Source organism: Diadema antillarum, unplaced genomic scaffold (assembly GCF_040938485.1).
Source record: "Diadema antillarum isolate AM-2024a unplaced genomic scaffold, OU_Dant_1.0 scf00000097, whole genome shotgun sequence".
Lineage (NCBI taxonomy): Eukaryota > Metazoa > Echinodermata > Echinoidea > Diadematoida > Diadematidae > Diadema > Diadema antillarum.
The window spans coordinates 73781-88281 of record NW_027270986.1 but is presented as its reverse complement, the minus strand read 5'-3'; the positions used below and the strand labels follow the sequence as shown (position 1 = coordinate 88281).

Below are 14501 nucleotides of genomic sequence, written 5' to 3'. Positions count from 1 at the left end.
GTCTTCATGGAGAACTCCTCTGCTTAACTGTTCTTCATTCTTAAAGGGCAGCTCTTAATTGAAGTACAACATCAACAACAACATACATGATACAAAGAAGAAACATGCACATTTGTTATACGTCAGACATACAGGCTATGACCACAAATCACACACATCACAGAGTTTGCTTGATACAATGTACATTAAGGACTCCCCATCCCTGTGACTAGTAATGTAATATCTATCAAGCTTCAATCCCAGCATTCTTCAGGCTCAGGAATGTTGTGAATGATGGGGATGTCGCCATGGTGACCATCATCCTCGTCGTCGTCTGGGTCTTCGGCATCCTCCTCGTCGTATCCAAGAGACCACAAACTTTCACACCTGTCCTCTTCGTACAGATCACAGACGATGGCAGTCCCATCATCAGTCAGTTCAAAGCTCTCTGATGCCCGGATGATCTCCCTGCCATGTAGGGGGAGAGAACAGAATTCATCCTCTAAACAATTACACAATAGGTCATGTCAGAGTTGCATCTTTACATGATAATCAAAGTAGGCACTTCAGAAGAGACTTCTCACAGACACTGTCGTAACAGAGTTTAATATTGCATCTAGGCAAAATACAAAATGTATGATGGGTGTTGACGTTTCAGTCAGTAAGCATGGCCGTGTCTCTCTCCCTCTCTCTCTCTCTCTCTCTCTCTCTAATGTAGCAAAATATTAGCAATACAATGAATCAAGACTGTCTTCAGTCCAGCTAACCTTAGAAGTATCCTGGGTATACAAGAAGGTGCTAATACTGACATCCCTTGTCACCCCACCCCCCCAACAATTATTTCTGGTATAATAGGAGTAGCAGGGTCATAATGAAAATGAGTAAAGAAATTTTGCATATCTGCATTTGCTGAAATAGTACACATTTCTTGTACTACTACCTACTGAGACTTGCAAACACAAGTACCCTATGCCAGTAAGTTCTCTTTTAATGTCCAGAAAAAAAGAAAAAAAAAGAAAAATGAGTCTTATATTTTTGCCTGACTTTGAAAAAGGTTTGGGATTGGGCAATGTTTTGATGGTTTTGTGATGCAAGGTCACATGAACAGAAATAAAGTGGAGAGAGTAAAATAAACATACATGTATGTTCATAATGTGTACCTGAGTTTGCTGATGTCAGGACATTTCTGCCACAGGATAGGAAACTTCAGTAATTTGTGAAGAGGAATCATGACTTTAAGGTTATCCACCAGCAAGTCCCGATGGGAGGCAGGAACGCCTTTCTCCCAGTGGTCGTAAAAGCCACACCTGCAATCTGCACAACATGGGGGGAAATCTTCACATGTCCTGAAACAATCCGCACGCATGCGCAGTCCACTGCTGTATGCCTCAATGTCGACAACACCATCCACAATTCCAATTTCAAATACCCTTTGTGCACATGATCTCTGAAGGCACTGTCCTCTGACATCAAATTGGCAACTCCCTGCAGCATGCATCCCTGGCAAGACGGAGCTTATAGCTTCACAGTCTCTTGTGTTGGCAGCATCATCACAATCAGAGCAAAGATGATGATGGGCAGATGGTCCAACCCTGTCTCTATCACACGAAGGAAGTTCTGTAATTACACTATCTCCACCAAAATCCTCATTTGCAGATCCACAAGCACTTGTTGCCTGTACCCTGGCAGAAGTATCAATTGAGGGTGTAAAATCCCCATCATCTCCTCCACCACTTCCCCCCTTTCCCTTCCCCTCTTCACTGTTGCTTGCCTCTTGTTCTCTGCTGTCTCCATCTGCAACCCTCAATCTCTGCATCTGCTCTTCAACATCTCCACTTTGAGTTGCCTCCCGGTTTCTGGATGCCATTTCCGATCCTCCTACACGGTGTACATCCCTCTGGCTCTGACACGCTCTATCGTCGACCACCGCATCACCAGCATCCCGTCTCACTTCTGATGATCGGCAGCCAGGTGGTGTGCTCCAGTTCATCTGTCCATTAATATTGGCCTCTCCATCTTGGCTGGCATCGTCGAACATCCCCAACTCATCATCCATCAGCCATCTCACATCCTCAAGGAGCTGCCTCACCCGGTACCCCATCTCGCATAGGATGTCCTCAGCCGTAGTCTCTTCAGGCGTCCTATATGGATAAACCTGTCTTGCAACCTGAAATCAGTCAAGCAAGTTTTTCAGTTAATCTTGCATGAAGGAATAGATTTAATTGGTTGTGTTCTAGAGGCAGGCATATGCCTTCTCCACATCACTACATGCATATTTGCCACAGAGTTGCTGATTTTCTCTCAGTGCATGTACACCCTCGGCAATCAAAATTCAAATGCTTTTAATAAACAGATACGTAGTTTCCAAGTCTTCAAGGGAAATTATGCATGCAAAACACTTTACTTGAAATTACAGCATTGGTAACTTGTAAAGCAATGTATCAAGATGTTTATAAACATCAGGTGGTGAGTTTGTACTGGTCTGTTACCAGTGTACAAGTCAGCTGGCAGCACCATGTTGAATAGGTCTCTGTAACTGGGTATACTTTGGTGTTCTATTTTCAGGAATTCTGCAAATTGACAGATATACATCCAGTGAAATATCTTTTCTGTACCACAAATGCACTTTGAGCAGCTCCAAGGTGGGAAATCATAATTTTCTTCCTTAAAAGTGGACCGCACTTATTTCTTACAAAATGCAAAATATCACATACAAGTGTACGTAACGTAATACATATTTTCATTACAGAACAGATGAAGAATTTTGGATGTGTAGACCTATTCACATCAGTGGAAGTCAAAGTGGATTTGATGTCAAGGGACCTTTAAATTTCACATGAAATTGTTGACAAACCACTCTGTTGCATCCTCAAAAATAAAATCTGGAGTTCCTAATACTGGAGACAATTTCTACATGGAATAATACACAGTACTTTTATCAGAATGCCTACGTATGTGAACAAACTGCATAAATATATGTATATTACATATCAAATATCCAACAGCAAGTCCTTCACAGTCACTAGTAAGTTTACCGAGAGCAGATGCTGAGCAAAGGACCTCATCAATCAAAATCAAGGGCAGGGAATAATATTCTTGGTATTGCATCGCAACATTTTTGCTATGCACTTTTACACCACTGCTACACAAACTATGTATTGTGTAGCAGTTTTCTTCCATTGAAGTGAACAGAATATCATTTGAAATATTGCTCATCATACGAAATTGCTGATCAAATTTGAGTTGGAAAATTATTTTACTGAAGGGAGTGAAACTGACCACTGAGTATGGCTGGAGACTCTCATCCTCGTCTGAAGGTGGTGCAATCTTCTGGGGACTTTGAACCTCGTCTGAAGGTGGTGCAGTCTTCTGGGGACTTTGAAGCCGTCTGCTGAAAAGAGCAATCTGCGTGCAGCTTCCGAGATGTTCACTTCCTTCTGGTCCCATGCCCAGGCCAGAGTATTCCACAGAGTAGCCGTACTCATCACAGACTCTATCACCCCTGGGTCAGAGGTCAACAGCATGCAGGGAGAAGAGAGAGCAAGGGTCGTTGAAGCCGAGGCTGTGTTTGAGTGCTCAAAAGCGAACTAATGCAATGCGTACTGTACCGTATCATGCCAGACTGGAGCATTCGAGTGCTCTATGGAGAAAGCATTACTGTACCTTGTGAGTTACTTTTAGAAAGAGTCACACGTTTTGTGGCAACAGGGTTGAACAAGTTGAAGAAAAGTTCCAATCTACATTCATGCTGTATGTGTGTTATTCCTCTATACACGCAGAAGTTGAATATTGCCTATCAAAGTTGATGCCTTTTCCTCAGTCCCATCACAATAGACTTGTGCAGAGTTGACTGTATTATAGCAAGAATGAAATATTAGATGGGATTATAAAATGGGCTTTAGAATCTCTGCAATCTGATTGGTCAATCATCATGCATAGATTTTTACTGATCCACATTAATTAATGAAATGTATTCAAAACATTTCACCTTTTCAGGTCTGGATATCAATGCAATGATTTGTTATTTGTTATTTGCTTTGATATCAAAGAGTCTCATTAACCTGTTGAGGACGAGTCCCGAGTATACTCGGGCAGGTGTCTATGGGAAATGTGTGTTGTAGAAAAATCAAACCGTCCTCAATGGGTCAAGAGTGGTTTGACTGTCCCTACCAGGCCTGAAATTCCCTCCTTGTCCACTCAAACTTGTGATCGGGGTGTCTGAACTTCTGCAAGCCAGGAAAGAGGACATTGAACTCTGCATTGGGTGTGGTGAAGACTGCCTTTGTGGGCTGCATGAAGCCAAAGATGACCCTGGTAGCTTCTGCAACATCATCTGGATAAAGGTGTTCAATGCTGCATCAACAATAGGAAGGGGACAGAAAAAAAAAGGAGAAAAATGTTAGAATTTACACACTCACAGGAAGAGCATATTACAAGCATGCCCATAGGACTTTACAAATTTGCTGACATTTTATAATCCTCCCACATGTTTAAGGTCATCCGACTGTAGATTGCTTGTTGTTCCAAAAGTGAAGAAATCATGGGGGGATCGATCATTTGCACATGCCGGACCTTACCTGTGGAATCAGTTGCCTCAAGCTATCCATTGCATTTCAAATGTTGACTCCTTTAAAGTTGCCCTCAAGACTCATTTGTTCATAACCATTTTCCAGTAGAATTGCATATTATGATTTTTTTCCATCATCATTATTAGTGTTATTCATTTTCATGTGCATGTTTGTGTAATGATGTTTGTACTTCATAACTCACTTTTTCTACTGCGCCCTGAGCATGTTAGTTATGTGGATTTGGCGCGTTATAAGAACCCTGTATTATTATTATTATTAAAAAAAAACACCTTGTAACTCTTTATGTGCCATGTTCGCATGCCCGACTCAGTTGACGGTGTGCTATTGAAGTCCGCATATTTTGCTCAAATGCACAAACAAGCCGAAACCAATCAATAAATCTCCAAATGATAGAGTCAATGAAAGCTTCAGTCATGATTCCATCCCTCACACAGACAGCTTGCGTTATGTGGTGATTAAATAGTGGGGTTCCATCAGGATTTTTCAAGAAAATTCTTGAATGTTCTGTTACAGATGTGCATATGTCTGCAAAAGTCCTGCATCTCACACCTGGGCATACATTATAGCATATGGCTGCTGACCATTTCCAAGAAAATAGAGTAATAACTAGGCCTTGTCACAACATTTTAATATCACAGCAAAGCTTAGAATTTTCCCTACAACTTTGCTCATAGCATGTCCAGCATAAACTTTTCTATTATTAACTAGAAATGTCGCTACAGCGACTGGTTATACCCCCGCCAAACAACATTTCATAAGCTTTGGTCAAAACAACATTTCATAAGCTTTGGTCAAAAAACTGAGGACGTAGTTAAATCCGCAAGATCTTTCCTTGATCTTCTGCCATTAATATGCCGTTACCATGGCAACGTACTTTCGGGTACTGTCGAAAAATGCGTCTTGCACATCTACAACCAAAGGCACACATCTGTACCAAGTTTCATGGAAATTGGGCAAAAACTGAGGAAGTAGTTTGCAACACAAAATTTTCCATCAATTTGGCTCATAATATGTGAGCTGTTATCATGGCAACATACTTTTTGTCACTGTCAAGAAATGTGTCATGCTGACCTATATCCTAAGACAAACATTCAATATGAATTCCATGAGAATTGGAAGAACACTGATGAAGCAGTTTTGCCATGAAGCATTTTGCCCTATATTTTACCAATAACATGCCGTTACCATGGCAACGCACTTTTTGCCACTGCGGAAATATGTGTCTTGCACATTAACATATTCAGATGAACATCTGTACCTAATTTCATAAAAACTGATCAAAAACTGTGGGAGGAGTTCGTGACGCAAGATTTGTACCCATTTTTGCCCATAATATGCCGTTACCATGGAAACGTACTTTTGGGTACTGTCAAAAAATACGTCTTGCACATCTACAACCCAAGGCACACATCTGTGCCAAGTTTTATGGGAATCGGTTGAAAACTGAGGAAGTAGTTCGCGACGCAAGATTTGCAACGGACCGACCGCCTGACCGCCCGACCGCCCGACTGACCGCCCGACCGCCCGACCATCCGCTGATTCCTATATACCCCCTTCAAACTTCGTTTGGCAGGGGTATAAAAAAAACCACAACAACATAGATTTGAAAAAACAAAACAAAACAAATTGTTTTCAAAAAGTGTCCATGCATTGCCGTCTCAGGATAATAATGAGACCCACAGGGGTTTACACTGTGTACCATAAAGGGTATAACAATATGTAGCAGAAATAAAGTGCCTACCATACATTGTACAAGTGTATATCACTGGGCCCTTGAAATTGTAAGCACCATCAATTGTAGGCTAGAAAAAAAAAAAAAAGGTGTTCACAGCAGGAGGTGAATATGTTTGTTTGTTTTTTAGCTGATACGTATGTGCCTTAAAGACATCCAGATTATAACACAGAAAAGAAGGGAAATAATATTTTAACTGAAGATGAAACAGAGCTGAAATATTGAATACATTTTGAACGTAGCTCCTACACACAGTTTTGCAAGAAAAAGACAGATAACAAAACTTGACAAATTGTGTTTCTCCTTTTCTTGTGAGCTCATAGGAGATATTAGATGTCACACCACTATTATGAAGTACGATGTTGTTTCAACAAAGGCTTCTAATGAATGGAAGTTGATATCGAAGCATTTATTTACTTGTTTCCACTACTACAAGAAAAGCTCATGCACAATATGCTGTCCCACACATACTTTAATACCCATGTACAGGATAAAGCAGCTGTTAAAGATTTTTTTTTTTTCTGAGTCCTTACTTGGGATTTGCTTTTTTTTTTTCACTTGGCTGACTCATCAAAATCTTTTAGTCTATTGTGCATTTCACAACGAATTGTGTGAAACCTAGCATCATCATACGGATCTAAAACTAATATCTAATGTCAATGACATAGGCAACACTGCACACTGGCACTGGTCCGACAGTTGGTCCCTGACCAGTCAAAAAAAAGAATGGAAAAACTGGGTACCTATTTGTTTGACACACAGGTCGGACCAGTAGAAGAAATGGGTTATTGTGCAGCACTGACATAGGGGAGAAGAGGAGACCTAGCACAGACTAAATTCGATTGGAGACAATGAGATACACTGTACATTGTTCACTTCCTCATTTGAGAGCTGAAAGGTACCATGTTCATGCTCAGTCATCTATGACTGAGTGCAATAATATCCTCTTATAGCCACAAGGAGGCACATGGCGTTTTTTGTCCCCCAATCCCCCCCCCCCCCCCCCATTGGTAAATGCTCTTTGTCTGCACCTGTTGATTTTGGCAGATTTCTGTGTACACATGACTGATTCTACCTCTGCTAGTATCCCAGGTGCCTTGTTTGCATTAAACGGGAAACTCAAAATAGATGACATCACAAAACCGCAGTACTTACATGTAATCTTCTCATCCAGAGATGGTTGCAACTGCCACCAAAAGTTTTAAAATGTATAACTTTTGAACAGATTGTCTGTTTTCCTACATATTTACTCCAATTCAACAAGTATTGCTGAATTCACTCAATCCATATGTTTATTTTGGCTTCATTATCCTCTCTAAGGGAATAATTGAGAGCCTAAAAAATGTAAAAATACGTAAATAACCACATTCCTCATACTCGGATATGGTTGTGTAAAGAATAAACCAATGTAGCATAACTTTACCACAAAAATCTTGTAAACTCCTGTAGGCATTAAAAATAAAGTGTGTAATCATCCACTGGGACATCTTAATACAGCTACTGTATGTCAGTTAAGGCTCAAACAAGTTTGCAAATGACATAATAAACCTAACTGCTGTTTTTTTTTTCCAATTTTTTTAAAACTTTTTTTTAGTTGATTTGTTTCAGTAGGGTAACTTAGTCAGTGGCTAAAAACACTGTTTTTCTCAGAGGCCATACACAAGGGACTGGGGGGGGGGGGGGGGGGGGTAATCGCCCAGATACGCTACATAAATATAAGATTACAAGATACAATTAATACAATTATAATTATGGTAATCTTACAATATGATCACATAACATGGGGTCATGTTGGCTTTTCAAACAATCCAATAAGTCCAATGTGTAAATAGATCATAAACATCAACTTTGTGAAAGAAGAACCCTTAGGAAAGGATTACTGTACATCTAGATATACAATACATGTACTTGGGAAACAATCGGACTCACACTTCAACACACACTGCCAGGTCACAGTTTAGGAGCCTGCTGTCCGGTTTGGTGATGGGGCCGTGTAAGAGAGAGATAACCAGGGGATGGGGTAGAGGTTTGAGGTAATGAGCTGGGAGGGGTTCGATCAGGTATCGGTGCCCCCTCAGGACTTCTTTGTCGATGTCCATGCCGACGAGCTCATGGATGTATGCGTGAAATTTGAGGAGCCGAATCACCTTCAACTCCCCGCATCCAATGTCCACAACCTGCCACAAAAAGATAAAACCTTACGATGGGTAAAAATGAATGACTAGTTTTGGTTTTCTTAAATCCTCAACTTACTGTACATGTACAATGTACTTACATACGGTCCATTATGCCATACGCATGTAAAATTGTAGAGCAGCAACAAAAGTCCTCCATTCGCTTCTGTCCATGGCCAGACGTTGTCTTGTCCCCCACATGTGGTTTACACGTAGGTCTCTTATCTCTCTCTCCATGGTCCTTCTCCATTTGTTCTTGGGACTCCCCCTCTTCCTCCTCCCTTCTGGAGTCCAGTAGAGTGCTGTCTTAGTCTACATTTGGCGATCACAACCTCCACATTCCTGTCGGTTGCCTTTTTTTCGCATTGACCAATTGTCAATCATCCTGGTAGCATTCAGTACACTGGAGGAAAGAACACTGGTTTTTGTTGTGACTTTTGTTGCTATTTCCGTAACAGATTACTTTTTACAGGACAGGGCTGTTTTAACCCTGTGCCCAACCCCCAACCAGGGCCCTGTTTCATAAAGCTGTTCGTAAAGTTACGAACAACTTACGAGCGACTGGTGATCAGTTCTGATGTGCTATACTTATCAGAATTTCCATAATTCAGCACAAGAACTGATCACCAGTCGCTCGTAAGATGTTCGTAACTTTACGAACAGCTTTATGAAACAGGGCCCAGGAGGGCATGGGATCACTATTCGTCTGGTCTCTACCCTTTGACCTGTCCGGCTTGGGTGGCCCTGCCAGGAGAATAGACTCCTGCCGGCATAGCTCTAGGGGTCACTGAGACACGCAAGCCCACCCGACCCCGACAAGGTTGTGATCCTTCGGGAGGTCAAGTCCTAAACAGCAATCTCAATTAGGTTACCTGAACATAGCATTAAGCAATTGACATCAGGAGAATGTTGATAACACAACTGACAGTGACATCCCACTTGAAAATTCATAGCAGTCACTCACATCTGATTAATCTGCCCCCCCCCCCTTCCTCCTCCTCCCCCAAATTAAATTCTCTGCCTCTTCCATCTCATCAAAAACTGACAAAATACAATTTTTGTCCCTTTTATCATGTTGACTTCTGTGCAAAGCATAACAGTCTTAATTTTGTTCTTCTACAGAAAAGACAAATGTGACCCTGCATCACAAAACAAACACAGAGTCGCCAGACATGACATTTTAATTCAGAGCATATTCTGAAAGAGCAGACTTTAAGCTTTAAAATGATGTTTAACTCAAATCAAATGAACTCTCTTAACCTACCTAAATATAGGAAAGAAAGCACACAGTCATGACAGTCTGGAAAAAGGGCGAACTGAGGAAAGAGGCTCTGAAGTATAGTGTCTATTCCAGCACTTAATCTTTACCAAGCCGTGCTGGCTGTGCAGGATGTAAACCACTAGAGTATAACAAGAATGAAGGGATTATCAGATTAAACCGAAATTGAGCATGCCTTCTTAACACATTCTGTCCATAATTAATGCCAACTTTCAAAGCAGTAGCATTACCCTTTCAAAAGTAATTAGAGTTGAAAGTGAAGAGTGTGTACAAGATCTTTCATAAATTAAAAAGGAACTGTAAAGACAAACCTAATCACACTATTCTACCAAAAAACTGCTCGAGATAAACTGCTAAAAAAAAATGTTCCTGCCAGTTTTATGATCCTTAATTTCAGCATGATGTAGAAGAAGTCTTGCTCTTTCAGAAAATATGACAAAGTCAAGACCGGCTAGGTTGACCTATTTCACCTATTTTCAGTCCTCACACAAAATCAGTGTCTGCGACTTTTTGTTCATTTTGTGATGCACGGTCACAAATTACAAGAGACAGATTTAAACAATAAGAGGAGATTGCAATGCTCCTAGATGAAGACTCTCCTAATCATAATTGGGCCCGGTTTATTTTCATTCACCATTGTTTATGCACATGGTTGATTTTTTTAGTCACATGCATTTATATCTTTCCAATCCTGCGCAATTCTAACAGCCTCAAACTAGTATTGTACAGTGTATGTGAAGATTTCAGACCAATATACCTTCTTGGGCTGACACTCTTTGGCAATCTTTGTTATCTCTTGGTAGCGTTGCACATACAGAGGTGGGGAGAATGTTACATCAGTCAAATCCTCTAGCAGGGCATCCTCTTCTTCCTGAGAGGGGAGTGTTGCCATGGTGATATCTATACACTGTGCCAGAGCCTTAGGGTCATGTATGTAGGAAAGCCTTCATAACCTGCTCCTGGAACTTGAACGTCTACTGGTAGTACATCCCTGCAGTAGGCCCTACTGGCAGTCAACTGAGCATGAATAAAAAAAATACAGTACGAAAAAAAAAAGACAACATATTAAAGACCACTCATTTAAAAGTTACATTACAGATTGTAATCAAGCTATAGTTTAGATCCTCTATACAAAATACCAAATATATCATCGCACTAGATAATTCATGGTGGTGATACAAAAACTGTATGTCTATGTGTTTTGGTTTGTTGTCGTGACACATGGTGTACAGCGATAGGGCTGTATAGTAGTCGGGCTACTACTGCTGATCACAAAAAGGTTCATACACTATTACAGCAATTGTGCACATGGTGATGTAACGTTAGACAGAAAGATCTGTCTGTCCGCAGGAGTCTTAGTTTATTTTTTTTATGTTATTGCCCTCCTCTATTGCTATTTTAGCCAGGAAGCCTATCAAAGAACAATATCCTATTACCCAGGGCTCCACACTAACCTTTTTTTTCGGTGGCCCAATAGGGCCACCAAAATCATCAATTTCAAATCTTTGGTGGTCCGAGAGAAAAATTTGGTGGTCCGAAAAAAACAATAAAAAACATTTAAAGTCCTGTTGTTTTTTTTAAATGAGTCACACAGTACTGACACTCACTGCATGCATTTATGCATTTCCGGCGCAAAAAGTTATGAATTTATTGACATGTACTTTTCAAAAAAATTTTGGTGGCCCGAGGCGGGCCACCAAATTTGCCCTTTTTGGAAATTTGGCGGCCCGACTTTCATTTTTGGTGGCCCTGGGCCACCGGGCCACCGTTAGTGTCGAGCCCTGTATTTACTAATACCGAACACGTATGGAAGCGAAAGCCTGTAAAGCGACACGTACAGCTGGATGTACGCATTCATTGCACCACACGCTGTTTAGTGATATCTCACATGGAAAGCCAGTGCAGAAAATTACTAAACTGCAGCAAAAAAAAAAAAAAAAAAGTGGTATAGTTGGACCTACTACTCATTTTGCTTTTGTGGAAGGGTTCTTTGAAATACGTATTTTGTTTAGTGTGTGGCTTAGTTTTCAAGAAACGAAGTAGATTTTAATACTGTTACAGCTAAACTCATCAGCATTGCAATTATCTTCATTATAGTTCTAGAACCCTAGGAGATCTTTATTTAGCTGAATTAATGGCATTATCGCAAAACAGGTCCCTACTCTATTCACCGCCATTCATTTGTCATAACCGGGGACTTCTTTCAACTTCCTCAAGACTTTGCACATCAGACATAGTGGAGACGCACACGCAGAACGAGAGAGGACCGATATCACGATTTGGCCGTATTACTGTAAATGCATACTGTTGCCAGTTTGGAGAAATTAAATAAGAATCGTTTGGTAATAAGATACACCTCCATACAGGAGGGGATCTGCGAAGCCAGATGTAGTCTCTCCGCGGAACATATATCCCCGAAGACCAGATAGTCTAACGTTACAGACCGAAATTACAGTAGGCCTATTGGAAATTGGTGGAGATGGGAACTGGGGCGTGGGCTTTTAACTTTTTGCAAGATAAACCACTTGTGAAATAGTAGGCCCTAGGCCGATAGAGCATAGGGCCTACCACTTTAACCCTAAAAAGGCTGGGGGGTTGAATCAACCCCCCCCCCTCGACATTTTTCGCGACTATTCCGCCGCGCGAAATTTTTTGACCACACCGTTCGCTGACTTTTTACTTTCAAGTCTCATGCATCTTTTGATCCAGCATTTTCGCGAAAATCGTGCATACCTTTACAACGCTGCACGACCTTTTATACATGCCTGTCAGACCGAAAATGGCTAAAAAACGTGATTTTGTGTGTAGTAAAGTCTAGATGCAAATGGAATTTTCTCACCTTATATTCATAAAGATATGATTATTTTCACTTTCATAGGCTGAAATCAATTAATTTTAGCATGATTATGCTTGTAAAAGGTTCTGTCATAAATTCTGCGGCAAACAAGGAAAAGTAGAAATTACGCGGTGCGTAATATATGTCCCCGCCGGAAGTAGCATTTAGTAGCAAAATGTACAATATAGGTCAAAAGATGAAGGTCAAAGGTCAAAGAAGTCAAAGGTCAAAATTCTATGTAGAAGTTTTGAAGCCCTCACCTAGTGCCATCACATAAAGCAAACGGAATCGAAATCGGGTTAGAAATGGCGAAGGAGTAGCATTTTGTAGCCAACGTACAATATAGGTAAAAAAAAATCAAGGTCAAAGGTCAAAGAAGTCAAAGGTCAAAATTCTGTGTAGAAGTTTTGAAGCCCTCACCTAGTGCCATCACTTAAAGCAAACGGAATTGAAATCGGGTTACAAATGGCAAAGGAGTAGCATTTTGTAGCAAAATGTACAATATAGGTCAAAAATCAAGGTCAAAGGTCAAAGAAGTCAAAGGTCAAAATTCTGTGTAGAAGTTTTGAAGCCCTCACCTAGTGCCATCACATAAAGCAAACGGAATCAAAATCGGGTTAGAAATGGCGAAGGAGTAGCATTTTGTAGCCAATGTACAATATAGGTCAAAAATCAAGGTCAAAGGTCAAAGAAGTCAAAGGTCAAAATTCTGTGTAGAAGTTTTGAAGCCCTCACCTAGTGCCATCACTTAAAGCAAACGGAATTGAAATCGGGTTACAAATGGCGAAGGAGTAGCATTTTGTAGCAAAATGTACAATATAGGTCAAAAATCAAGGTCAAAGGTCAAAGAAGTCAAAGGTCAAAATTCTGTGTAGAAGTTTTGAAGCCCTCACCTAGTGCCATCATATAAAGCAAACGGAATCAAAATCGGGTTAGAAATGGCGAAGGAGTAGCATTTTGAAGCAAAATGTACAATATAGGTCAAAGGTCAAGGTCAAAGGTCACAATTGAAATTCTGTATAGAAGTTTCAAAGCTCCCATGTAGTGCTATCATATAAAGCAAACAGAATCAAAATCGGGTTAGAAATGGCGAAGGAGTAGCATTTTGAACATTTTGATCACACACGGACGCACACACGGACGGACACACGGACGGACACACGGACGGACACACACACGTACGGAGCCCGTTTCATAGTCCCCTGCTCGAACTCGTTCGGCGGGGACAAAAAATGATAAAACAAAAGGTTGAAAACAAAGAAATACATAAGAAATTCATAAAACACTAAAATACATAGTTAATTAAGTTGATACCAGATTTTTTTTTTCAAGTACAAGTTGTACATTGTTAGGAATGCTACAACTTGTGTACAAAGAATGTTATCACCAAAAAGTAGGATTCTAGGAGCTTTACTTTCTGATTTAGAGCAAAATGTATGATTTTATGTATATATTAGCATAATCAATTAGTCTAATCAAAAAATGTCCATTTCTTTTTGTGTAATGTGGTACAATGTAGATTATGCTACAGGTAATGCATGTGCCAATTTTCATGGCGCGATCGACAGCCGAGATCTTGGGGGGGTTGAATCAGCCCCGCTTTGGCCACAGAACACCCCAAAAAGCCCGGCCTGGTTACGGTTAAGAGGAATTCAAAGTTTATTTGATGAAAATCAGGTTTGGAATGACTGAAACATTCAAAAACAAAGTAATGTTTAATAGCAATCGTAATAAAATACAAAGATTAAAGTGTGGGTCCCACACGTGCACACTTTATCGGTATCGCTCTTGTTTTGGATATCTTGGTTTCTCATTATCTTTATAAGTGGGCAATTCCGCGAAAAATGTTACCTTTCCTAAAAATCATAAATCTGCAATAATTTGAAAAATATATGAGCTACGGGTACAAATT

At 40.4% G+C, this 14501-nt stretch overlaps 1 protein-coding gene across 1 annotated transcript; it reads right to left on the bottom strand.

The window, feature by feature from the left end:
• Positions 1-233: 233 nt before the first annotated feature.
• Positions 234-10645, bottom strand: LOC139718583 (uncharacterized). The gene is made up of 6 exons (XM_071630048.1): positions 10511-10645; positions 8230-8477; positions 4150-4332; positions 3259-3481; positions 1140-2146; positions 234-447 (listed from the first exon to the last, which is right to left on the bottom strand). Exons 1-6 carry the CDS (start codon positions 10643-10645, stop codon positions 234-236), a joined length of 2010 nt encoding a protein of 669 aa, XP_071486149.1.
• Between the last annotated feature and the right edge of the window lie 3856 nt (positions 10646-14501).